At 42.8% G+C, this 24,913-nt stretch overlaps 1 protein-coding gene across 10 annotated transcripts in view; it reads right to left on the reverse strand.

Moving 5' to 3' along the window:
* Window positions 1-24,913, reverse strand: part of RREB1 (ras responsive element binding protein 1) — a 124,674-nt gene that overhangs the window by 16,032 nt on the left and 83,729 nt on the right. For all 10 annotated transcript variants that reach the window (XM_027676231.1, XM_027676235.1, XM_027676229.1 and 7 more), the window contains 3 exons: window positions 24,069-24,208; window positions 9,957-10,146; window positions 5,579-8,321 (listed from right to left, as the gene is read on the reverse strand). In XM_027676231.1, the coding sequence (XP_027532032.1) occupies window positions 5,579-8,321; window positions 9,957-10,146; window positions 24,069-24,208 (3,073 nt within the window). The remainder of the gene's footprint in view (window positions 1-5,578; window positions 8,322-9,956; window positions 10,147-24,068; window positions 24,209-24,913) is intronic.

Genomic DNA, 24,913 nt, shown 5'->3' on the forward strand with positions numbered 1-24,913 from the left:
GCCAGACTGCATCAACAGGCTCAGAAAGCAATCAGAGGGACTTGCAGACAGCAGCTCCATAAATAGGTAATAAAGAGAGCAGGCAGGTATGTGCCTACGAACACACAACCCTAATGAACCAGTTGTGGATGCGGATGGAGTTAAGAGGAACAGAAGGAAGTGGCTGGGTCCACAGCTCACACTAAATAGCACATCCTACTGCTACCACTGGAGACAAGAGTACCGCTGCCCTCAGTGGCAGGGTACTTCTCACATCCTTACGCTTTGCTTGTCTGCAGCCTTCAGTCCGACTAAATACAACTTGGGCTTGCTATTCTGAACAGTCGGGAAAAACTGCATGTGCCACTGTGAGATCCAGCATCCTCTTTCTTAGACTGGGGGATAAGCATATTTCTTCTCAGGTAGTAGCTGGCAACTCCAGGTTTATGCAAATTCTGTCATATTTGGTAGAAAAGACACCACTACATTTTTGACAGCAGAAGGGCTTCTGGCCTGACACAAGATAAAATGTATTTCTATCTGTCCCTCCCAGTGTGTAATAAGAAACTTCACTGTCTTTTCTTCCTTTACCTCCATTACTGCTTGGTGACCAACCACAATATCCTGACTGTAAGCACCTCAAAAGCCTCTCCATAAATGTCTATCACCTGTGCGATAGACAGATAGACTTCCATCAGAGCCACAGGGCATCTTTCCACTGACTTCAGTGGATCAAGCCCCATATCAATTACTTCCCCCCAGGAGAAAGTTTTTATGTCTGTAATTCATTTAAATGACTACAACACGGGAAGGGACTGAGCACAGAAGTTGAAAGAAAAACCAGGATCATGAAATGAAATGAGGAAAGCAATTCTGCAAGACATCCTTGTGATGAAGAAAGAGATTGAGAGGATAGTTACTTGTAAAACGAGACCAGCTCTTGTCACACCTCCCACCTCCCACCCAAAACCTCTGAAAACACACAGACACACCACCCAACCCCCTGCCACAGCCAGCAGCCTCTTTGATACAACATTGTGGGCATCTCTCTCACTTTAATCTTCTGAAAGCTGGTTCTGGTCTAGTTAAAATCTCAACCCATACCAGGGATTCCCCGTATCTTGCAGACACCTTGGGAGCTGTTTCTTTCCCTTAATTTTCTTCCAGTGTCAACACAACTTTTTAGATGCATCATGGCACTGCTTTTTGTAGTCTTTCAAGTCACTCTTACTTTTTAGATGCCTCCTAAGTCAATCATAAATTTATGGTTACAAATAACATCACTTTTTGCACTTTTATCTGGCTTCATTCACAATGCAAATACAAAACTTCAAAGTTGAGCAGAAACCCTTTTGCTTCATGATAGCCCAATTCCTTTCCACATTTCTTTTCAAGCATGAAATGACGGGACTAGCTGAGGATTAATTATTTGAAACTCAATCTGCATCCCAGGTCACAATTTTCTCATATTTTCAGCCTTTAAAAATTTTACATCAACCAAATATTTGTTATACAGATCAATATTTGCAACGAACAAAATATTCTTCTTTCCGCACAGCCGTACTAGTTGGAGATCTCAAAACCCAAACATAAATTCTGCTTATTGTGCAAACTCCAATCCTCCCATCCCAACTTGCAATGCTATTCCCAAGTGGAAACCAGACTGCTTTTCAAAAATGTCACCTTCAAAGGCACAAAAAAGATAATTAAAAAAAGCCATTTTCTCCGCTTCCTGCATTGTCTCTTAAAGGCAACTGCTCTTCTGATAAAATACACTTACTCACTGGAAGATAACCTAAACAGTCAATGTCATTTTTATCTTTTATTAATTTTTTTCTGTCAGAATAGTCATGGCCTGTATTAAAATACGTCTGTGCCTAAATATTGACCCAGAACTGACCGTAAACTTTGGTCAGCAGCACAGCAGGACTAGTCTAGTCTGGACACTTCATGGAAGCTAGTCATTTGAAGGGAGTCTGTTCCAGTATAAAGGGTTATCTGAGTAATCATAGCATATAAGAAGATCAGTCCTTAATTCAGGTATCTCTTGCCATCGTTGTCCTAGTGGAAACACATTATCACCATAGCAAGTACAAAAGTTGCAAAGTAAAGATGTTTATGATTTCACTTTGACGTAAATCATAAAAGCAAAGAATAAAAGTGCCTCCAGTCCTTTTTTTTTATGTCTTGTGATCTCCAATCGACAGGAAACATTCAGGTTCATGGGCTAGGTGTAACTACATTCTATTTATCTATTTATTCCTTTATTTTGTTTATGGACCTTTTCTTGTACAGTTTGTTCCTGCTGTAGCAGCAAAACAAAACCAAACCAAAAACCTCCTCTGTCATTGAATCTCACTTGCTACAAAAAATAATTGTAGGCCGAGTAAAACCCTTTGGTATCCCTCTGAAAATATGCTCAAGTGACTCTCTGCAAACGGATTAGGTTAGCTATAACAAACTAGTGGTCAAAAAAGACCATCATTGTAATTTTATATTGAACCTAGTCTCATGCACATGCTATAAAAGGAGCAAAATTAACTGCATCACCTGCGGGGCACTTGCTGCTCTGAGAATTAAAAAAGTCAAGACCAGGAGGGAAGAGTAAAAAAGAAAGGCTAACCAAGTTGAACACAGAAAAGTAAATTACACAGTAAAGACATCAAGATAAAGAAAGTATTAAAAGCAAGTGTTCAAGCATGTTCAAAACACAGGTACTGTGTTAGACACTGTATAAAACCAAGCTATGCCAAATTCCCAGTGCCCCACTTGCGAGCTCAGCACTAAAATAAGAAACCGGTGAGGAAGGTGTATGCTTCTTCAGGGAAATGCTTTTGAATTAAAAAAAAAAAAAAAAGCACAGTGGTGTTGAGGCACGAAAGAGCAAAAGCTTTTGTCAGAGAGACTTTTGGTTGCATGAGGGATGTGGGTTATTGTCAGCATATGCATTTTTGCACTTTCACAAAAGGGAAATATGATCTTGACACCTCATGGAAGGAGCCCTCCATGTTGAAATTTTATTGAACATGAAAGACACACTGGCAAGAATCTTTTTATGTCTGTATAAATACAGTAGTTTAAAACTGGTAATATACAGGTAACACTTAAATGCCCCAAATTATATACATTTTCTTCAACCTAACTTAGACCACTTACACAAATTACTGGAATAGCAACTTCCCTACAAATGGACAAGTAAAAAGAGCAAGAAAGAAGAGCTAGTTGTTGCTTTTTATCTCAAACAACTGCCTTGTTGGGTTTTTTTGATAGTAGTGTTATATAGACCAGCTTGCCTGCTGTGATTGCCAACACATGCAGCTTGGAAGCAGATCACCAGGACTCTCATCTATCCCATTCACATCAGCCTGTCAGCCATCCCTCTACACAGGCCAGGGAGCAGCCATCAATCCCAGACAAAAAAGTTCCCCTTTTCTCTTTACAATAAGATTAGCAAATACATTTTTTTCTTAACTCCTTTTAAAAAACAGAGCTATCTAACAAGTCACTGCCTGTGCAATAGGTGGGGACAGGAACGCTGCGTTGCACTACAACACTGTAGATGCCTCCATGAGAAAACCAACTTGCCCACCCACAATATAAACCCAACAAACTGCTGTTATCTACCACAGAGCTGCCAAACTTCTCGCATGCCACTAGCAGCTGACACTAACCATAAAAAACACAGGGCTCACTCCAGCTGAATGCATCCTAGTACTTCCCTTGGCACCATTTCCGTGGCCTAAATTTCCTCCACCTTCCTAACTTACCTTTCCCTCTCTCCTCCAGTAAAACCTCATCGACACTGTTGTCACAGGGGAGCTGCTGTGAACTCCCAGTTTAGAAACACAATGCTAAGGTCACCTGAAAGCAGATGCCCCAAGGCCAGTCAAAGTTTGCTGGTGGTGGGGGTGGTCCTCCAGCAACAAGTCTCTCTCAACACTGCTCTGAGATTAAGAAAGAGCTCAGTATTATCATTGCCAGAGCACACCAACCAAAATCTGATTATTGCCACTGCCGTAGTATCACCAAAAATCTTGTATCTGTGGTGAGGATCCAGCCCTGCTACCGCTGCAGTTGCCTGCCTTCCTTGTGGCGATTGCAGCACAGGCCTTCTAAAAGGACGGTGTCTCCTTCCAAGCCCAGTGGTCGTAAGGGAGACAAGTTTTACCAGCATAATTCATGGCTGAGTGCATTTTCCTGTCTTCATTAAGGGTTTACACCAGTGCTGCTACCTTGGAAGGCTGCCATCAATAAGCAGGTCAAACCTCTTAGTCTGGGAAAAGCCTCTCCATTGTTTTCTGTCTCATGAACAGTTCTTCAGTAACTATCTATTTTTTTTGGAGACCAGGGTGTTGGAAAACAATTGAGATACAAGTAAAGAGCTCTCCTTCACCATTGAAAGTAAACTGTATGCTTAATAAGATGAAATAATTTGGTCTCTGTGGACCAGAAAACAATAGCCTCGCTGTTGCACTGATACCTTGCAAGTTATGTCCTTGCGTCACCCAAAGCAAACTGGAATAGGGACTGCTCCACAGCTCAGATTCCCTTTAAACCTCTTAGCTAACCTCTTTTACGTCTTCAGGTTTCCCTCTTTAGCACAGACATGAATCAATTGCTTCAGGAAACCTCAATTTCTTTAAAAAAAAAGTTAACTTTTATAAGGCTGTACTCAAATCCCCTATGTTTCTTACAAATATCCCTGATTTTTATTCTTTATGCTAGGAGCTGAGATGCATAATGAAGTAAATAACATCAACGACTGTGACTGACTTAAAAGGAAGCAGCAGCAAGTAGAGCTTTGTCCTCACTCTCTCTGAGCAGGATGAGAATCTACTAATTACTTTATTACAGTGTGGGTGGAAAAATGAGTGAACTTCAAATCAGCACAGCATTCAATGCAGTATCTCCTTTATAGTGAAGAACAAAAAATAACCCCAGACCTAGGATAAATCTCTCTACCCATTTCCTCCTTTTGTGTGCACCAGGTTTGAGGTTATTTACACAGTGGCACAACACTAGAGATTCCATAAACACCTCCACACCTTAGGGTATGTGCCCACCTTTAGCTGTCTATCTCTGAGAAGAAACTTCCTAGAGGCAAGGATAAAAAAACCCCTAAACACTCTATTATTTTATTTTCCTGCCACAATTCTATACTTAGTGGTTCTCATTTTTAGAGATCTTTTTATCATTACTTATGCAGATAAAGAGCCACCAGAAGCAGCCAAACAAACCATGTAAGGCACAATGAAATATTCAACACATATGTTCTCTTTTAAGATAAGACAATAATAACAAAAGAACAACTGAAACCTGAATCTCTTCCCAAGTATACTAAGTTATGCCAGTGAAGTCAAATGGGTATTAGAAGTTTAATTTACCTTCTGATACTCAAAGGCACAGAGATTATCCAACTACTGAAAAAATCTATCACTACCACTACACAACAGCAACAGCTAGGGATTTGCAAACTAATGAAGCATACAATTCAGACACCAGAGAGAGGACAAGAAAGGAAGATTCCTCCACAGAGAGGCCCTTCCATGAGGAACATCCTCAGGGGCTACAATCTACTGTGAGCACAAAGTGCTCTTACCTGTGTGAGTGAGCATGTGCCGCTGCAGGGAATTTGCCCATGGAAAGACTTGAGGACAGTAAGGACAGGGGATATTTTGCAGGCAGTCTGAATAAGCATTCCTCTTCCCTCTCAGCAGCTTATCCTTGGCAGTTTCCTTCTCATCCTCACTTGTTCCATTTCTGCCACTTTCTTCCTTGAAATTGTCAGTGGACTGAAGAAATGGGCTAAATTTGTTAGCATCTGTGGTAGCCAGCATTTTCTCTATGCTGGCAAACTCCCCACTTGACTCCAGATCCACATTACTGCTAAGTTTGGGCTTATTTTTCGTTCCTTTCTTTCTACCTCTCTTCTTAGTCAACCCAGCATCAGCAACGGGAGATTGCTCTGGATCACATGCCTGAGACAGGTCACTGGGCAGGCTGGAGTCTCTCTGAACAGCAGTCACGATTGTCACTTTAGCTTTGGCGTTCCCTGATTTGTCACACCCAGTGGAGCTGCTCGCTGCCTTGGGACTGGCGTCTGGAGCCTCTGTTTTCAGCAAAGCGTGAGCAGAAGACACAGATGAAATGATCTGTGCAATGGAAGCCAACGGCGGCAGCTCTTTAGTTACTGAAGGCTTTGGCAAGAGAGGTGGCGGTGCTGGTTTAGGCCTCAAGGGTCTCAGCAAGGCAGAATTGCCAGGGAGAGCTGGGGAAATGATCGGGACAGTCAAATGCAATGAACCTTTCAGTGGCTGGGGATGTCTGACACCCCGGTTTGTCTCTGAGCCCCCATTGGCACCAAAAACCAAAGGACACTGCAGACAGTTATAGGCTTTATCACTGTTCCCAGAAGCAGCCAACTCTTGATTCCTGGCTTCACATGGGACATCATCTTTATCCTTCTTCAGGATTTTGGGGATGGACAGGTCGATAGGCTCCATGGAACAGTCGTAAAGGGACAGGGGAGAAGAGCCGAACAGGTTCTCCTGCTTCACTTGCACAGCACTCAGGTTTTTGCTCTTCTGAGAGAAATCCAACGGCTCATCAAAATCCATCGGGAAGCTGCCCACAGGTTCACGCTTGATGGAAACGTGAGATGATGTTCCAAGCAAGAAGCCATTTTGCGGCTCCAGAAAAGGCGCCATGGGCTTGTGGTCCATATAAGTGCTGTCCTCCAATAAAGAAGGCTCTGTCTGGCTCTCCTGGGCACTGCAGTCCACTGTTAAGATGTAATTCTCAATCTCCCTTTCTTGCACATGCAAGTGCTGCTTGAGGATATGGTGAATGCAATTTCTCTTAGCTGAAAAAGCCGTGCCACACTCCTTGCACTCAAATGGCTTCTTCTTCTGGCATCCACTGTGTGTCCTCATGTGAATGCGGAGGGCACGGTAATGCTTCAGGTCCTCACCACACAGCTTGCACACAGTGTCTGGGGAGCAGAAGGCATCCACCATCTCTGCAGCATTGCTCGTGACATATTCGATGTTCTTCTCTATATCCTTCCTGGTCACTTTGAGGTGCTTCTTCCGCAGGTGCCTCTCACAATTGGCTTTCACTGTGAATGGGTAGTGGCAGATTTTACATATGTAAGGCCTCTCCCCACTGTGTGTCCGCAGGTGCCGGATCAGTGCTGCCTTGTCAGCTGCGATGTAGTCACAGATGTTGCACTGATATGGGGAAATACCTAAGTGAGAACGGATGTGAGCTCTCAGGACACCAGAGAAGGCAAACACCTGGTCACAGAAACGGCAGGGGTACAAAACTTTCCTCATGGTTGGGGTCTTCTTGTTCGCTGCCCCTGCAATGATGGCTTTGAGGTCTCCTTCTGTGACCTCTTGCTTGATCTTGGCTTCCATACTCAGAGGCAGAAGAGCTTCGATGATGCTGTCCTGCTCCAGTTGTGTCTTCATCTCATGCTGAGTTAAAGGCTCTACTTTGGGTTGGAGGAGCAACTGCGAGGAAGGACTTGATTTGGCTCCTGGCTGAGGGAGATGAGAGTTGGAGGAGGACTCCACCGAGTTCTTGATCAGCCTCAGAGGGGGAGGTGGGAGGCTTGGGCTGATGCAGCCGGGGGAGGCTTGCTGGGCACTGATAAGAGGAGGAGGTGTAGAGGTTGCAACAACTGTTCGGGGCGTTACCAAAGGCTTTGGCTTCAGTGGTGGCATATGCTTGAAAATGGACTGCACAGGGACAGAAGGTGCCTTAGAAAGTGGAGGAAGACTGATTTGAGGAGGAGCGGAAGAAGCCATCTTCAAGATCTGCTGAATATCTGCCAGTTCGATGGCAGACTCATTGGAGATGGGTTTCACCACAATACTGCTGTCAGGCTGGATAATAAAACCCTTCTGGAAAGGCTGCAGCGAGAGAAGCTTTATGTTTTCTTTTGTAGGGGGAAGGACTGAAAATGACCCTCCCATGGAGGCAGCTTCCAGAGGAGAAAGGCTGAGCAGGGTGGTGCTGCCAGGTTCCTGAGGTAGGTTACTCTTCAGTGCTCTGAGCCGCATTTCTTGGACCTCATCTTGTGTATTGTCCTCCTGCTTGACAGGCTTGATGTCTTTGGTGTACTGTAGGCCCAAGGATGCCATGAAGGCTTTCTGGTCTGGGTTCTCGCCAGGTGGGGTCATGGACTGCGCCTTGTGCTTGTCTTTTCCCTGATCCACCACATGCGTTTCTGTGTGCAGTTTGAGCGCCGAAAGCATGGGGAATGCCTTGTTACACATCTCGCAAATAAATCGATGGAAGTCGCTGATGCACCTTCGCAAATTTGTTTCACACCAGACCTGCGAGACATGCAAAAATATTTACAGTAGGTATCTTAAACTGGAAAGGCATTACACGCTACTGCAAAACAAAAACAGCTCACTCTCTTTTCCCCTGCCTAAGTTAAGGGGTTTAGAGCAGCCACCACACATCTGGTATGGAGATATTCCTGCTCCACAGCCTTTAGTCTCCTAAGTGGTGTACCTCAATTAGGGGCTGATTCTCCAGAAGTTCCCTTCTATAAAGGCAAACTCCTTCAGATAGCTGTTCAGACTCTCAAACAGTTTTCTGTCATGAACTTCCCTACCAGAAACCTCTCTCATGTCACTGACAGGACAGGAGCCTCAGTAGACTACACAGCAAGTAAACTGGGCAGTAGGACTACCTCGTTTAGCTCTACTACTATAAAGAACCTAGGAGGAGAGGAAGCAAAAAAAAAAAACAAACCAGCATCCAAAAAGGCAAAACCAACCAAATATAAACCAACCAAAATAATATCCCCCAAAAGCAGATCAATGAAACTCAGAGCCTAAATTAGAAAAGCTTTCGGATAAGGAAGTTTGATTACATTTACTCTCCCAAGAAAAGTAGTAGTAGAGGGCTGGCAACATCTTTCTATACTCTACATACTTTGTAAGTTTCGTCTCACAATGCAAGCAAAGTTATTACAAAAGGAAAATACCAATCTCTTAATGTCTTCCATTAATTACAAAAAACCCCCCACCAAACAAGTTGTTTAAAAAGCTTTTTCTTCTGATTTTGTAACTTTTACACCAAAACTATAACAGACTTACAGAATTATCTATGTGCTCCCCCTGGACCAGCAACAAATTTCAGGTCTACCACCTTGCAGCCAGAAGAGCTGGAAATCAATGCTTTAATCCCAGTAGAATAAAAGAAGTGCAGACACTGACTAAGCATGGTCCTTCTGGATTGTGCTGTTGATGTCTTTTTTTTTTAATAGATATGCAGCTTCATCCAGACCCAAACTAACTAAGGCAAGCAAGGTTTGACAGAGGGAGGAGTAATATCAACCAACAGAAAGCTTTATGGCTCTCAGAAAAATATTTACAGACTACCTCCCTGCCTCCCCCCAGCCACTTTCCCTCAAAGGTGCAAAACCCTCAGACCTTACATAAGGAACATTGTGGAAAGGTGCCTGGGAGTGTTTAGTGAAGAAATCACTGAATATGTCACTGTTTAGTAAGTAAGGTATCTGCTCAAAGTTTTTTGTAATAAAACCTTTTACATCACAACTACATCCTTGCTAGAGTAAATTAAAATAATGTCTTCCTTACCATGTGTCCTCGTTACTGATTTCAGATGTGGGGTAATTTTGTGAAAGAGAACTAATGGGCAGGCTGGAAGGGGCAAGGATCTAATATGATGAAGTTTTCCTTTAGAATGTTTTTATACATCTTTACACCGATAGATATCCACTGGAATGCTGAAAAAAACCCAGTGCCAATACTCTCTAGATGAGAAAAGAAAAGGAAAAGGCAGAAAATGTTTGAAGCCTACACAAACAGTGGTAATGTGCTTTCCACAAAATATTCTACATGCACTCTCTGCCTCAGCAAGGATGAATTCTTCAATGGTTTCATAAGGTATGTGCTGTAGCAGCTGGTATCTTACGCTATGAAGAACAAGAGTACCTGAGAAATGCGGGGGAACTTCCTACAGGAGAAGTCTGTGAATCCCAAGTCGTGGAAGCCTGCTGGAATTGAAGGGTTGTTCTGAATGAAAGGTTTTCCCATGGGATCTCTGGGAAGCTGCTTGTGGATGACTGCATTATGGCGCAGTAAGCCCCGATGAGTACGAAAGGTAATACAACAGATGTCACACCTGGAAAGGAAAGGAATAAAATATAAATGACTTACTGACTGCTGCAAACATAAGAACTAGCATTCTTCTTGCTTTAGTACACCCTCCTTCCTCTCGCCCCACGATACCAAGAACCTGCTAAATGCAAAAAATAAAAAAGCCACAGCACGTCAAAAACTGATCTCCACAAAAAGGCCATTTCAGTCAGTCACTTTCTACTAGTTTCTGGCTAATAAGTTCACTGAAAGTTTAAAGAACATAGCACATGAGAACTGACAATCCCACAAGGGCAGGTGGTAAAATGGCAGCTGAGACCACAGCCTTCTGACAACCTTCCCATTGTCCAACCAAAAATATTTCAATGGGCTTTGCACCATTTCATTTTTACTAAGAAATACTGTTAAAACAAACAACATTTTAAAAAAATCAGTGACAAGAAGACACTAAATCTAACTTAAGTATCAAGCAGCTGCAAATGTATAAATAGCACCTTTTATAACCACTGCTTAAAACATACTATGGCACACCACTCAAATACCCATGTGTTAATGTTCCTCACACTGCCTTTCCATAACCTTCCACTGATTTTTTTTCCAAGCTTTTATGAGAAATATCTTGTTTTAAAAGGAAAACCAGAAGGCGAGAAATGTCAGAGGAGGAAGACCTGAAACAGGTTCAACACTTCTGATGCTCTTACACCTCCTTCACAGCCAGTGTGCCCTGAAGAAAAATGCGGAAACAATGTCTTTTTCTACCTGCATGTTACTGCTGTGATTTCTTGTTTTTCTTAAGGTTCTCAGATCCTAAATTCAGCTAAACAAAGGTTTCTCACATGAAACATTGCATTAAATAACCAAAGCTGTGCTGCAGGCAGTAAGGGCTACACAGCAACATTTGGCCAACATGTAAACAAGCCTATTGCCTTTTAAATATCTGGAATTTGAGCTCTGCAGCATGACAGGTCACGTTCACTCTGCATTCAACTAGTGATAAACAGTTTCACTCAACATAGTTCCTTGTGGCTACAGGTCCAGCTCCAAACCAAAGTATGGGCTTCACAGAAGCAAATACCAGTGAATGTGAAGCAGTCAGATTTTGTCAGTGAGAATATTAGAGGCGCTAACAGTTTTTCACATCTCCCCCTGCCTTAGTTCTTCCCATACCATCCTTGCTTTCTACCTCAAGGAATAGGACACGTGCCTACTCATTAAAAAAACATCCTGCAATTCGAAATGACTTCTGACAAAATCCTGAAACCACCTGCTCCCTGTCCTGTCCTCAACAAACTCCCATTGTTGTTCTTTTTATCACTACATAAGCTCCCACAGCCATTTTTTTATTCCCTGAAAATGAAGAGATAACTAAGTCACCCACAAAGCAACTGGACTCAGTCTCCGAGTGGTGAAAGAAGCAAGTGTGAAGTGTATATAACACTGCCTTTGTTATCAGAGTACCCAGAAAGCTTGGACATAAATATTGTGCGCTGAAGTTTTAATCTGCTTTAACTCTCCTGTCAATTCCCTTGCATCCCACCTTTATAACTATTGCCAGCACAGTTCCTCCAGTCTATTAAATACCAAACCAATGCCATTTACAAAGCTAACATTTACTTAAAAAGGTATGCTAAATGTGACAAGAATCTCTGGTGGTGGTGGGGAAATGCCAACATGTAGTACTTCTCCAGCATCAGGATCTACGGCTCTCCTCCAGTTCACTTGGCAGCACCTACTCTATGATGCAAAGCTTTCATCTGCAGTGAAAACAGAAACACACACAACCACCAAAACCACTGGGGGAAGGAGGGCATTAAAGGGTTAGAACAGTCACCTGAAGAAGTTGCAGGCTACTGAAATAAACTCACTTTTAGAGGTGATGAAAATGCCTTGCGTGAAAGCAAGCAGTGTTTCTGGCATGCTCCTCCTGGTATGTCAGCATACAAACAGTGAAGGTTTGGAAGCAATGCCCCTGCACCATCAGGAGCATCACTGGCTGTTCTGCAGAGGGACACAGACCCTCATACCTTGGGGCATCTTGAGGCATCTCCGGGCCAGTGTGCCTGGCCTCCTCTGGCCCAGCAACCCAATGCAGTGGGTGTATCCCCTTGTGTGTGATGAGGCAGGCACAGCTACTGCTGAGAGTACCACAGAGTTACTGGGAGAGCTGGCTCCTGCCAAGATCTGGGCAGAGCAGGAGCCAGTGATCCTTGGCAAGCAGCCAGACCTCCTGCAGACCGGGAAGGTGTGACTCATCCATCTTGCACTCTCTCACCTCCACTGGCTGTGCGACATGCTGATTTTAAGCACTAGTTTATTTAGGCCGCCCATCAAAAGCTGCACTTCAGAGTTAATCTTTCTGAGCAGACACCCGTGTGAAAGTCCTCCTCAGTACACCTGTATCAACTGCTATGCCTCAGGACAGCAAAAATTTGCAATTTAAAAATGGTGTTTTCCATGCAAAGGGAACAGCCTCTCCTCCCCCCAAGCAAAAGTAATGTATCTCTCTCTTTTATAAAGCATAGAATGAAACACTCCTCTGTATTTTTCTCTTTCTTCCTTAGTCTTCTTTTCTCTTCTTTGCTGTGGGTGAAGAAGCAGCAAGCAAAAAGAGAAGTTGGGAAAAGGATTAAGCTCTTTTTCCATTCCGTCAAAAAGAATCACCTGGCTGAAAGTGGAAACATACAGATAAATTATGCCTGGCATTTCAAGATGCAGGCTCTTCAGGGCACATAAATGCACCGCGCCCTGGCTCAGCACTTTGCCCTGGTGGCACAGAGGAGCTGGAGCATGGGAGGGACCCGTGGATGCCATGCCTTTCTCTGTGGTCCAGGCACACCTGTACAGGCAGTTGCAGTTTGGAGAGTTGGAATAAAAACAATCTGAGAAAAGCCCTCCCTGAGAGATGTGGAGCAGCCTCTCTGGGCAGGCTCCCTAGGCAAGCTGGTGACCTAGTGGGCTCCAGTCACCACCCCAGCACCTGGTGCCCATGCTGCTTGCCAAGAACAAGTGAGGTCTTTGCAAAGCCGCTCCTGATTCTGAGGGGCGTCACCATGCCACCAGTTCAGGAGATCTCTCAGGCTCTGCAGACATCACTTGGGCTTGCTACGGATGCAAGCTATTTAAAATACACACCTTGTTTGCCCAAGTGTCTGCACAACGTTTTTTTCTGCCTTTTTGCTGAGTTCCTTCCCTCACCTCAAGTAGGAAGGGAGTCTGAATTTCTCACAAATGACATGACTTGAGCTTTGAACACAATTAGCAATGCAGATGCAGACAGCTATCCATAGCACCTCCAAGAAAAACTCTGCAAGGTACTAAGTGTCAAAACCTAACTAGTTAAGGCAAGCATCATGCCGCATTGACTAAGGCTTGTGTTAAATTTAGAATGGAGTAAGCTGACATGCCTAACAGTGCATTAACTGGAAGCACTGGCTTTTTTATAAGGAAGTCTAACCATTAATTTCTCTATTTTGTCATCAACACTATTTCCCATCTTTAGGTAGTGTCAATGCCTACTGTATTTTTAAATCTAAACCCACAGCCTAAGAAGGATAAGGGAAAGGAATCCTAGGTGATATGAACATTTCTTCATCTTGCTTAAATTGCTTTAAAAAAAAGCTAAAGTCTGAAAAGTCCAGCATGTCAAATAAAGCATCTGAAACATATGGTAATACTTTGCTCATGATGAACTTAAAAATCCCAAAAACCAAAACAACAAAAACCCCTCCATGTCCTTAAAATTTCACAAGTCTGTTCATGTGCAGTGCCAAGTCAAACACGGATGACACGGCTGCAGAGAACAGTGATGGGAACAGGTTTTGAGATTGTTCGCAGAACAGGCAGAGCAGTGGCTCAACACCTGTGCAGAGATAAAAGCACTCTACTTGCAAGGTAAGTTTCCAGATGTATCTAGTAAAAGCTGCTGTGCTATCATTTGATTGCTAGTCTTGGCCACAGTCTTCCATTTTTCTATAAATATGATTACAGAGTAGGGAGAAAAAAGCTGTTCAGTTCCAAGCACAGAGATTCAATTTTAAGCAAAAAGGAAAAAACTGCTTTTAGCAGCTAAGGCTGCTTGAAAATGAGCTCAATTCTCAATTGCCTTTATGTTTTGAAGTAATTCATACCTGTACACTGCCGATGTAATACCAGGGCTCTGGCTTGCTGGCAGAGGAGCACAAAGCAAGAGGATAAGAAAACACAACTACTAAAACACAAAGGCAGAACCAAAATATAACAGTGCAATGACCAGGCGGCATTTGGTGCTCAGGCTACATATTACACCAGGCAAGTCTGTTTAATTATTACTACACCAGTGCACTTTTTCTTTTTTTTTCAAATGCAGATAAGGTCTCTGTGTAAAAACACACTATTATAAAGCTTTCTACTAAAATAAGTTAGTATTCTTGAAATCTGTAATGCTAATTGGGATATAAAAGCATTTTAACAGGTTTTAAGAAATAGTCAGTGCTCTGTGAAGCTTGTTCAAGAGGCAAGCCAGGATTTGCTACGCTTTTGACAAGTGGCACCTATGCAAGAAAAGTTTACATTAGCAGTGCCTGTTGCCTTGTATTACACTCTCCTCTGAGACAATTCCAATTTGTCAGCAGAGGAAACAGCTTTTCTTCTTTAAGAAATGGAAAAACATTTTAGAAAGGAAATGCAGAGCCACATTTTAAGCAAAATTAATCAGTCTTGATTTTGATTAGGAGTAATGCAGACAAACATTCAATCTTTCTAAATTTTATATTTCAGTAATCAAGATGCAAACGCCAAATATTTATATCCATCATTATGTTACCAAAAAATTAAACAAATGCTATGCTCTGCATTGCTTGAGACTGGCGGTGGGAAAGCGAGTGACATTTACTATTCTTCTACTTACACTTCCAAAACCACACAAGAGCAGACTAAACCCTGAAGTTTTCACCCATGCAGCTCACTAAGACAAAGTTGCTCATGTTGTGGATGTGAACAAAGAAAAACAGTGTGAATTTCTAGGTCTTATCTAAAATAAAAAGCTTGATATCACTTTGTTCCTTTCCTGTTTGTGCTCTTTAGCAACTTCCACAAACAGAAGCAAAGAGAACAAAACAAGAATGAAACATATCCTGAGACAGAAGTCTTTAATACATAATTAAGTTATGAAGTTGTCTAACTCCTCCCACTGAAATCCCTAGTATGTACCATATATATTTCTATCTTTGTCACTATTAGTCTCCTTTTTGTCTCACTTTATTTGCAGAATTAATGTGGCTCTCATGAGCAAAGAAAATCCTGTGCCTAGGATCTAAAAGTAATACGACTGGGCAGAAGAGAAAGATCAGTGATTGATTCCCTGCTGTTGACTCATGCCTGCACCAGGGAGAGCAGGCTCCCAGACTTTGCACTGGCAATGTCTGCTGCAGGGAAGGCTGACAAGCAGGAGGAGATGAAGAAAGGATGGTTTTGAACACAAGGATTTTCTCCACCTATGAAAGAAAAACTAGCAGGTTATAAACATATCCCCCTTCAGGAGAGGATTCCTTTGCTTCTCTTTTGCTTCTTCTGGGGCAAGGCAAAGGGAGAGAGATGAGAAAGAGCAAATTGGTTTCTGCTCCTGTGCAACCCCACCCAGGTCCAGCTACTCATCTCCTTTTGGATAAAAAAAACCCCTTCCTGGCCTCCACACCCAGGGCCCTGGAAAATAACATCCAACAGCTGCACTAATCTCTCCCACTTGCTGTAGATGAGTGACAGAAAAGCAGCAGTGCTGCGAACTCGCTCCTGCCTCCCTCCCCAGGGATCCCTGTGGGTCCTCCTACTGTCCTGCAATGACCGTTCCTGCCTCCTTCCCCGCAGGATCGTGTCTGACCCCGAAGGACCTGCTGCTCTCCCATCTCGACCTCGCCCAACGCTATGGGTCTGTGCTGAAACCGCAAGAGGCACAGCAGCAGCAGGAGCCAACTCCCTGCCAGGCGCGACGGGACGGAGAGGCTCCCCTCCCTCTCCCCTGTGCGTAAGGGCCTGGACTCAGCTCACTAACAAGTTCCGTGCGCGCTGCTTCACATACACAGCAAAAGTGGGGCTTTTTTTTTGACTTCTCCCCCCTTCCACCTCCCCACTGGCTGTCTGACTTTGTTACCAATGTGTCCTGTCGCTCTTTTTAACCCTCTCCCCCCCAAAGAAGCCACCCTTGGGTGCAGCAAAGGCTGAAACCCCTGCACCAACCCTTCTATTAATAGAGGGATGCACAATGTTACGTTCATTCCTACAGCTGCGCTGTGGTCCAGGCAAGAAAAGTATCATGTAGGAGCCAGAACAGCCCCAATATAAACCAGGGTGATGCTGTACTTCAGAAATTTGTCAGCATGCTGCAGAGCCAGTCTCCCTACCAGTGCATCATGATTCCCACAGTCAGAGTAACTTGAGTAAAATTAACTGCTATGAGGTTTAATAAAAAGGCATGCGTCATGTTTTAACTTTCTTTGTGTGTGAGCAAAGAAAAAACCAGGAGAAAAGATTTCACTTCTTCCCAACACTAATGAACTGCATTTACCAGTGACACTTCAACAGTGCCAGATTTAAACATCTCTGCCCCATTGGAATGGTAGCTTACTCTACCATTTACTTCAACGTAATTAACATGCAACTAATTAAAAATAAAGGGGAAATGGGAGATGGCCTGCAGACATTTGCACAAAGTAGTCATTTTCTCATAATGACTTTTTTACTTAATAAAGGTCAAAGTTCTAAAAACCAGAAGTCTCAACAAATTGGCTGGAGAGAATCACAGAGAAAGAGCTGAAGATCAACTCAAACAAAAATGAAAAGTTTAACAGTCAGGACAAGCATACCTGGGAAAAAAAAACCAACCCTCTGACCAGTACAGTCCTCTACAACTACCAAAATTGGAAGCTGCACAGCATCCAGAATAACAGTCACTATTTGTGCACACAAACTCGAATGAATCTTCTGGTATTCTTTCAGGGTAAGAAATGGAGAGCTCTTCCTACCTTCTAACACCTTTCAAATATGGAAGCCATGTACTTGTGCTATTTTAAAATTAACAGTAAGAGTTAAAAAAAAAAAATCTACATGTCTACCATGTTAAAAAACAACACAATTTTTCATAAGTAACATAAAGAGAAATTCCACAACCACATATTGATCACAACAGGGCTCACAAAAAGGTGCAGCCAAATCTGGACTGCATGCCCTTGCCCTTACCTATATTTGCAGGTAAGATATGCTCAGCATGCAGACATGACTGTGAACACACTTTGAGAGAGCCTGCGTATAAACAAATCCTGATACTTAGGATCAGGTAGGTGTGTTAATAACCTATTTTGGCTCATCCCTTTTTCTCTCCTGTATGCCCTTTTACAAGCAGCTTTCCTCTACAGTCAGCTTTGCATTTACCCACTTTCTATTCTTGCAGCTGAGCTAAGATATTCAACACCATGTGACACACCACACAGTTTCACATGAGAGCATCACTCCCTGTGTCCATTCACTATCTGATATTTTTATCCGGTTGCTCTGGATTCCCAGTCTCCTCACACAATGAGCTCCCTGAAGTGAGCCGACCACTTCTAGGCCAGGGTTGGACTCGCGCTGCTCTTCAGATGTTTCCCATTTCTCTTTTCTGAACAGAAACTTCAGAAAGCACTTCAAGTGCAGTTCTGCTCTGCTTTTGCAAGCCAGCACACAGACAGATGCTCAACCCACTGATTCTACTTCTCCATTAGCTCAGTAAAAGGATGCATTCACCAGTTTGCTTGCATACCCTCTCCTCTGCCTTACTAAGAGTTGCATTGTACCACAGCATATTTTTGGTCATAGCATTTACTAGAGCTGGATTTCATCGTCATCAGCTGTCTCATGGAATTGCTCCTGCACAGAAAATACTGCCAACAAGAGACTAGTTCTAGTTCCTATCAGCAAGATACTGAGCAAACAGCTTGAGAGAAGAGCAGAACAGGAGAGTCAGCCGAATCGGCAATGCCACACAACTGACCCTTGTCATCTCCATCCTTGGCTGTAACAAGTTTTGTAGCATTGACTCTTGTTAGTACTCAGTAACTCCAGCGCAGTTCCCACCTAAACTATCCTTGCTGGTACAATCTCAAACAATGACTCAGAATGGAAGAACCAGGGTCAAAGTTTAGTATGCCAAAACCAGAGGTCAAGGAGGTCCATGAACATGTCCATGCTAGAGTGCTCTCCATCTCTCTCAACAACTGTGTAGGACAGAATCTCAGAATTATTCAGCCTCATTAAAAGAGCACAGCTTTTCTTATTTTGAAGTGCTAACAAGGAATGAGGCTACGTGCACACCAACTTTGTGACAGACAGAAAAGCAGTATATAATCTCACAATGCTGAATGAAGATGACTCATCATTCATGCTTCAAGTTGCTTCCAGTAACAGCAGTGTCAACTATCAAGAAAAAACTTCCTCTCCCCACCCTGAACCTGTAGTTTTGTCTTATAATAATACAAATTGCAAACAACATATAGTTTTCAAACACCTTCACTCTTGTAAATTTGCAATGTCACTAACACCCTCCTCCCACAAAAGGTTGGCCACATGCAAAAAGCAATGTGCTTCACAAAAATGAAGCCAGCAGGATTATTCCCTACTAGACAAGGAGAGAAAAGATAGAAATTGAATTCCTAAACTTGCTTAAATAGGCATTAGCAAAAATAGGAATGAAACTTAAGGGTCTTTTTCTTGTTTTGTTTTGTTTTGTTTTTTTTTTTAACATCCTGTACAATGTACTACTAGTCATTCACACTGCTGGCTCTGTAAACAACTTAATCTTGTGCTAGTCTTTTCTACTGGTGCTAATGATTGAAATCATCTCCATGCACTTTAAATCTACATTCATTTCTTTTCTTGGCTATTTTCTCTCCCCAGAACCAATGTGCAGAACAGCCCTGAAGAACAGTAACTGGGCAATAAACGTTCAATATATTAAGTAGCTGGAATAATTTTCACTCAAAACCCACTTCCTTTTGTCTTGACATAAATGGGTCTGCTCATGTGCATTGGCTAAAATGATTTAAGATTGGAACCTAGGTCCAGGTGCCTGGCAGCATCCCACCACCTGCCACCATACACTAAAGAATGCAGATGTGCTGGCAAAGAGGGAAGCTGGGTGACCAGCCCAACTGAACTGCAAGCTGCATGTGACATCTTGTGAAACAATTTTCCCAGAGTCCAGCAGACCATTCCTAGGGCATTTAAGTTGTCCACTCCATCTAGGTGAAGCCAGGTAACACCAAGACACAATGACAGCATATTCCACCTGTGAGTGTTTTCAGAAATAAGAGCTCACAGTGGTTACTCTGGTAAAAACTAGAGGCAGACAACCGCAGATACCAGTGGTCAGAGCGTCCTGACACTTTCTCTTCCAGGGCCTGAGCTGTTCTGTTGCTGTGCCCATTACTGATCTAGCTGTTCAAAGCAATAACTTTCCATGGCAATGTTCAACCTCTAGACAATTTGACTTAATAATTTTCACAAAACTTGGGTAGGCTTTTTTGAAGAACAAGGTGGGCTGTGGATGGCTTTTCATTTTCTTTCTTTGGAGGTTTTACAGGAGCACATTACCCTGGGGGAAGACAGCTACTTTCGCTGTTCGTGTGAAAATATGCCTGGGATTTGGCAAGTTACAAACCTTAATATATTATATCACTGTTTGGACAGGCTTTGTAAAAGATCAAAAAACTTAATCTACCCTGAATCCATTCATGGCAACAGGGATCCACTGGTTCTGGTCACCAGATCAGCTCAGTGACTTAGTCAGGCAATGTCTTTCACACTGCAATGTCTATTTCTCGTCTCCTATAAAAATGTAGCAAAAAGAAATCCTGTAACTGAAGGCAAAGCCACACTGAACTGTGATCAGAAAGTCCTCATAATGTTCATTAAGAGCCAGACTTTTACCATATTCAAACTACACAACTATCCTTGCTAAGAATTGATGTTTAAACATAAACATCCTTTCTAAGAAAGGAGGTAACTGAAACACTATCACCACCTCCCCCCTGCTCTCCTCAGGAAGATACGCAGGCATGAGAGGCAGCATAAATGTCTCCTCGCTGCTGTGAGGAAGTAAAAATTATAAAACCTTTAGCTCTTGGTACAGAGTACTTTACAAAACCTCCTGGAGGAGAAGGAGAGGAAATATAAAGGGTATGCTCTGGTTACACCAAAATCCAACTGAGGAATTTTATAGTGTACGTACTCTTTTTAAAAAAGCCACACGTTTTACTTTAAGCCTGTTCCACTGTACTTGCCAAAGGAAAGAGGAGAAACCTAACATAGTGCCTGAAGAGGTTTCTCCCCAGGAAACCCTCATGTCTCCTTTGCTTGCACTGCTGATGTGCTCAGAGCTGCCTGTCAGGTGACCTGTACAAGCACATTACCACGTTTGACAGCAACTCTCCGCCACAAAAGCTTCCAGGGAAGTTATCCTGCTCCGCGAGGTTTCTCATTTTCCCTATTGGCTGCACAGCGTTTCAGCGCTCTGCTAATTATATCAACACTCAGATACAAACTCACCAAAATAGAAGGCGTCCTGAGGCCCCAGCTGCAGGGAAACAGACCTCTTCTTTAAACAATCCAGGTAGGGAGGCCAAGGGGGTCAGAAAGCACCCCTGGGCCACCTCCTACTGCTAACTGGGACTACAACCTTGCTGGGGCCAGCTCATGTCACTAATTAGGGTGCAGGTTCCAGAGCTTCAAAGGGACAGAGAGTGACCAGGGGGTGTAATGCCATGAAGGAGATGCAGTGCCACAGCCCATTGTCAGTGGGACAAAGGGTCCTGTTATTGCTCCCAAGAGCAGGGCAGTTCTTACAGTAATTAGGAGACAAAGATGCACGATTTAGGATTTTACATAATCAAGAGATACTCTCCCAAGCGGGAGCCCCTCTCACACAATCAGTGGATTAAGTATTGTTTATTCTGCTGCAAGTAAACAATGAGGTGCTCCCTGCTCGGCGTTTTACATGAAAAAGCAGTACTAGGGAAGACACTGACTTTGAACAGCTAACCCTGTGATTTAAAGTTGATCATTTGACAGTATCTGGAAGGGTATTGGCCCACCCTGTAAATTAGCTGCTCACATACTGATCCCGGGGCTACCAGACAGCCGTACCTTTTCTGCTGCATAGCAGGAGGGGGGCCGGGACGGACAGACTCAGACAGCTCTGGGGGCAAGAGGCTCTATTTACACAACAGCACTATAATGGCAGGATTAAAGAACCACAAGGAAGCCAGGCTGAAGCTCTTGCCCACCGGGGCACTCGGCCGCTGCTGAGGAAGCATCCCTGAAGGGAGGCTGGTACCACCATCTAGGCAGCGCACACTGTTGCACTGCTTCAGAGCCGGTCTGCAATGATTTTCATAGTAACTACTGGGGGGAGCAAAGAGGATTCGAATGTTTGCCCTGTACCCTTATAATGAGAGGCATGGCTAGGCAGATTGAGCATCACTTATTTTTGGTCATGACAAAACAGTCTGTACTGGGCTACCTATTGCAGTAGCTCCAAACCAACCACAGCCCCCAGAGCATCTGGCTCTGGGATACACATCTGATACCTGCTTCATAGGTCCCGATCAAGTGACTCTACTTTTACAATATGGGCAATAAAAACAGACTGAGGGTGTTATGCTCCTTGCCCTTTGCTCATAACACAGTTACTATGCTTTTTTGTTCGAACTTTAATGAGAGTTCTTTCCCCTTGTCTTCTACAATAAGGCAACAACAGGACTTGATGAACTCCTAACATTTTGCAGTCTGCTCCCCCACCACAGGTATACCGTATACATATGCCTCTTGCTCTGATACACTAGCAAAATATTCTCTTTTCTTCATCTCTTTCACTCAAAAAAGCACCCTTAAGCCTCACCAAAAAGATTTCTATCACATGAACTCTGGACTGAGAATGGCATGCCACATTCTGCTTATCTCATTGAATCCTACAGCCAGTCTTGCACAATACTGGGAGCCAGGGGATTACAGCCCCTGTCTGCCAAGGATTTTAACCCATTTCCTTTGGGATGAAAGAGTCACCTTAAGAGCAACTCAAACTGCTCTGCTTACAAGAGGATTTTCTGTTAGGTTGGGCCAAGCAGACAGTGTCATTTGACTTGTCTAGACTAGGACAAAAGGTGTGTTTTAAACCAGATGGGCAGGGTAAGTTGCACTTGAATATTGTAGCTGACCAGGGAGAACTACAGCTTTCTTGTCCTGTCCTATCTCCACTGACTTGTCTTAAATTGCTGAAGTAAATACTTGACAATCCTCCCTTACCATCATCTAGACAATTTCATAAAAACCAGCATCCCAGCACAACCCTTAAATCATGCACACAGAGCTCGACAATTGTGGCTCTTGACTTAGGGACACATTCTAATCTTTGTTGTTCAACACAATCAAGGGTAGCAAAATCCATATCAGGTGAATATTATCCAAAAGCAAGTCTCCTAATACTAGAGAAAGAGTTGCACGAAGAGGAACAGCATGTTTGCACAGCCAGTGTGTCCCCCTGCCTTTCTGCAGCAGACAGCAAAGCTGCCAAGCTAGAATGGTATCTATTCCCTTATCTTTTATCCATCATTCAAAGCAAGACAATCCAACTCTTCCTCTGGTCCGTCTTTGCAAACAAGACATATCTTCACAGAAGCTTCAAAATAAGGGTAATACCAGGATAAAGCTAATATGACAGTCACTTTTCTCTAGAGCATGAAGTGTAAGGCAAAATGACTCAGACTCCATTTTGTGTAGCTTGCAGAGCTTTTGCCAGAGAACAGAACTGTTTCAGTTTTGATCTGCAATGAAAATTTACTTCATTTACCTCAGAAGCAGCAAAGTACATTTAATTAACCAACACTTAATGGACCAAGCTTTCCAACTCCTTTCCAACTATTGAATTGCAACACTTACAGTGCCTTTAAAAATATGTCACATGGATTTACCATGGTTTTCTAAAAAAAAAAAAAAAGGAAAATTTAATAGAATTAATCAATTAATCCCATTTAATAGAATGAGATGCCTCTGCTCCATGCCATTCTATTAAGAACCTGTATTCAGGAGTAAGTGTTGATACTTCAAGATGCTGAATTAGAGTCCAATGTCCCAAAATAAGCTTAAAACACTGACAAGCTTCAGCAAAGAAACAATCTCCTTTTCTAAAATAGCAGTTTTTCTACATGTTTAAACTAGGCTTTAAATATCTCTTTTATATCTTCATGTATCTGGCTCTCCATTTCTCCATGGTAAAAAACAGGAAATAAAAAAGTATCAGGAGTCTCAGGGGCAATTACATGAACCAAAACACAACATCCAAGCACCTTCCCAAACAATTAATAACTAATTTTTCCTTGTTAAGCGAAGTTGATTTAAGCCAAAATCCACATCATTCCCTAACCTCAACAGGCAGAAAAGCATAAAACATTTTATTGAAAGTCTGGAACCAGAAACTCACCTATCTTCATTCCCATGACTCAAAAAAACCCCCTTCATATCCAGCTGCCTTCTTCTCCCCAAACAGGATAATCTCATAAGTTGATATCTGAATACTTTTATCAAGTTTTTCTCCATGTTTTAGGCATCTTCAGTTTAACTTGCTAACTTGTTAAAATTTTGGACTGTTGGCATTTTACAGTTTTATGTAACAACAGTGATGGGTTTCAAGGGGAGGAAGTGGGCTATAATTTTTTCTGAAATATTTCCAGCTATTAACTAGCAAGATTTCCTGAATATGCAAAATATAATAGAATTAAACTCTACAGCACCCTGGTGACACAAGATGAGGCAAAACATTTAAAAACCTGCTCAAAATCACAAAGGGGGGCAGTTAACAGTGCAGAGGGATGAAGGGCTCCTTCTCCTCCCCAGAAGGTTCCCTCTGGCCATCTGGTGATGAGAGACACTCTTCGTATTATTTCTTACCTCAATGAATTATCTGGATGTGTTTCCATGTGAGACTCTAGCCCGTACTTGCAAAAAAAGTCTTTGAAACACACTGGACAATGATAAACTTCATCGTCAGCCTTCTTATCCCCTTCACCGGAGTGACCATCCTCGACAACCTTCAGAAAAAGGGAAAAAAAACCTCACTAAACCAAATTTTAAGGAACAAACCAAACTTGCAATCCATTCAAAGTCTTTCTTTAGAAACGAAGTAGCGGTCTTTGCTCCTAACCTTGCTGCAAGCAACCAGAAATTACATTCCACAGCAGAGAGGGTAAGCGACAGAGCCTCTGCACGTGTAAGAACATGCATGACAGAAAAGGACACTCAGTAGGAGATAAAGTGTGCAACTGAGTCACAGATATATCAGTTCTGATGAGAAACTGATTTGAACAACTTATAAGCCCGTATGTTTAAATACCACTGAACTAGCATTCCTCCCCCTTCAGAAAGTCAGGGGAGCTGTCAGCCTAAATTATTTATGCCACTGAGACACTTCCAACTGCTAGGGAAAAGCAATGAACTTGTGCATGTTTTCTGTAGTTTTCTACTGATTACAGGGAGAAAAGCATGCACAGAACGAGTGATACTGTGCTAAAATGAACTGCTTCAAGCTTGCCATTTAGAGATAGTAAGTGGAAAGAGTCAAGTTTGGCAGACACCATACATGTTGTACAAGTATTTCATAAACAAAACCCTAGTGGAAATGTCTAGCCTTCAAATAAATATTTTCTGGTTGTTCTTGCAACTCCAATAATGCAGGATTATGCTACTGTGAAAGGGAAATGTACTGCAGATTTTTTTCCTTCCAGATCAAGACAAAA

Source organism: Neopelma chrysocephalum, unplaced genomic scaffold (genome assembly GCF_003984885.1).
Source record: "Neopelma chrysocephalum unplaced genomic scaffold, ASM398488v2 Primary Assembly neopelma1_26b, whole genome shotgun sequence".
NCBI lineage: Eukaryota > Metazoa > Chordata > Aves > Passeriformes > Pipridae > Neopelma > Neopelma chrysocephalum.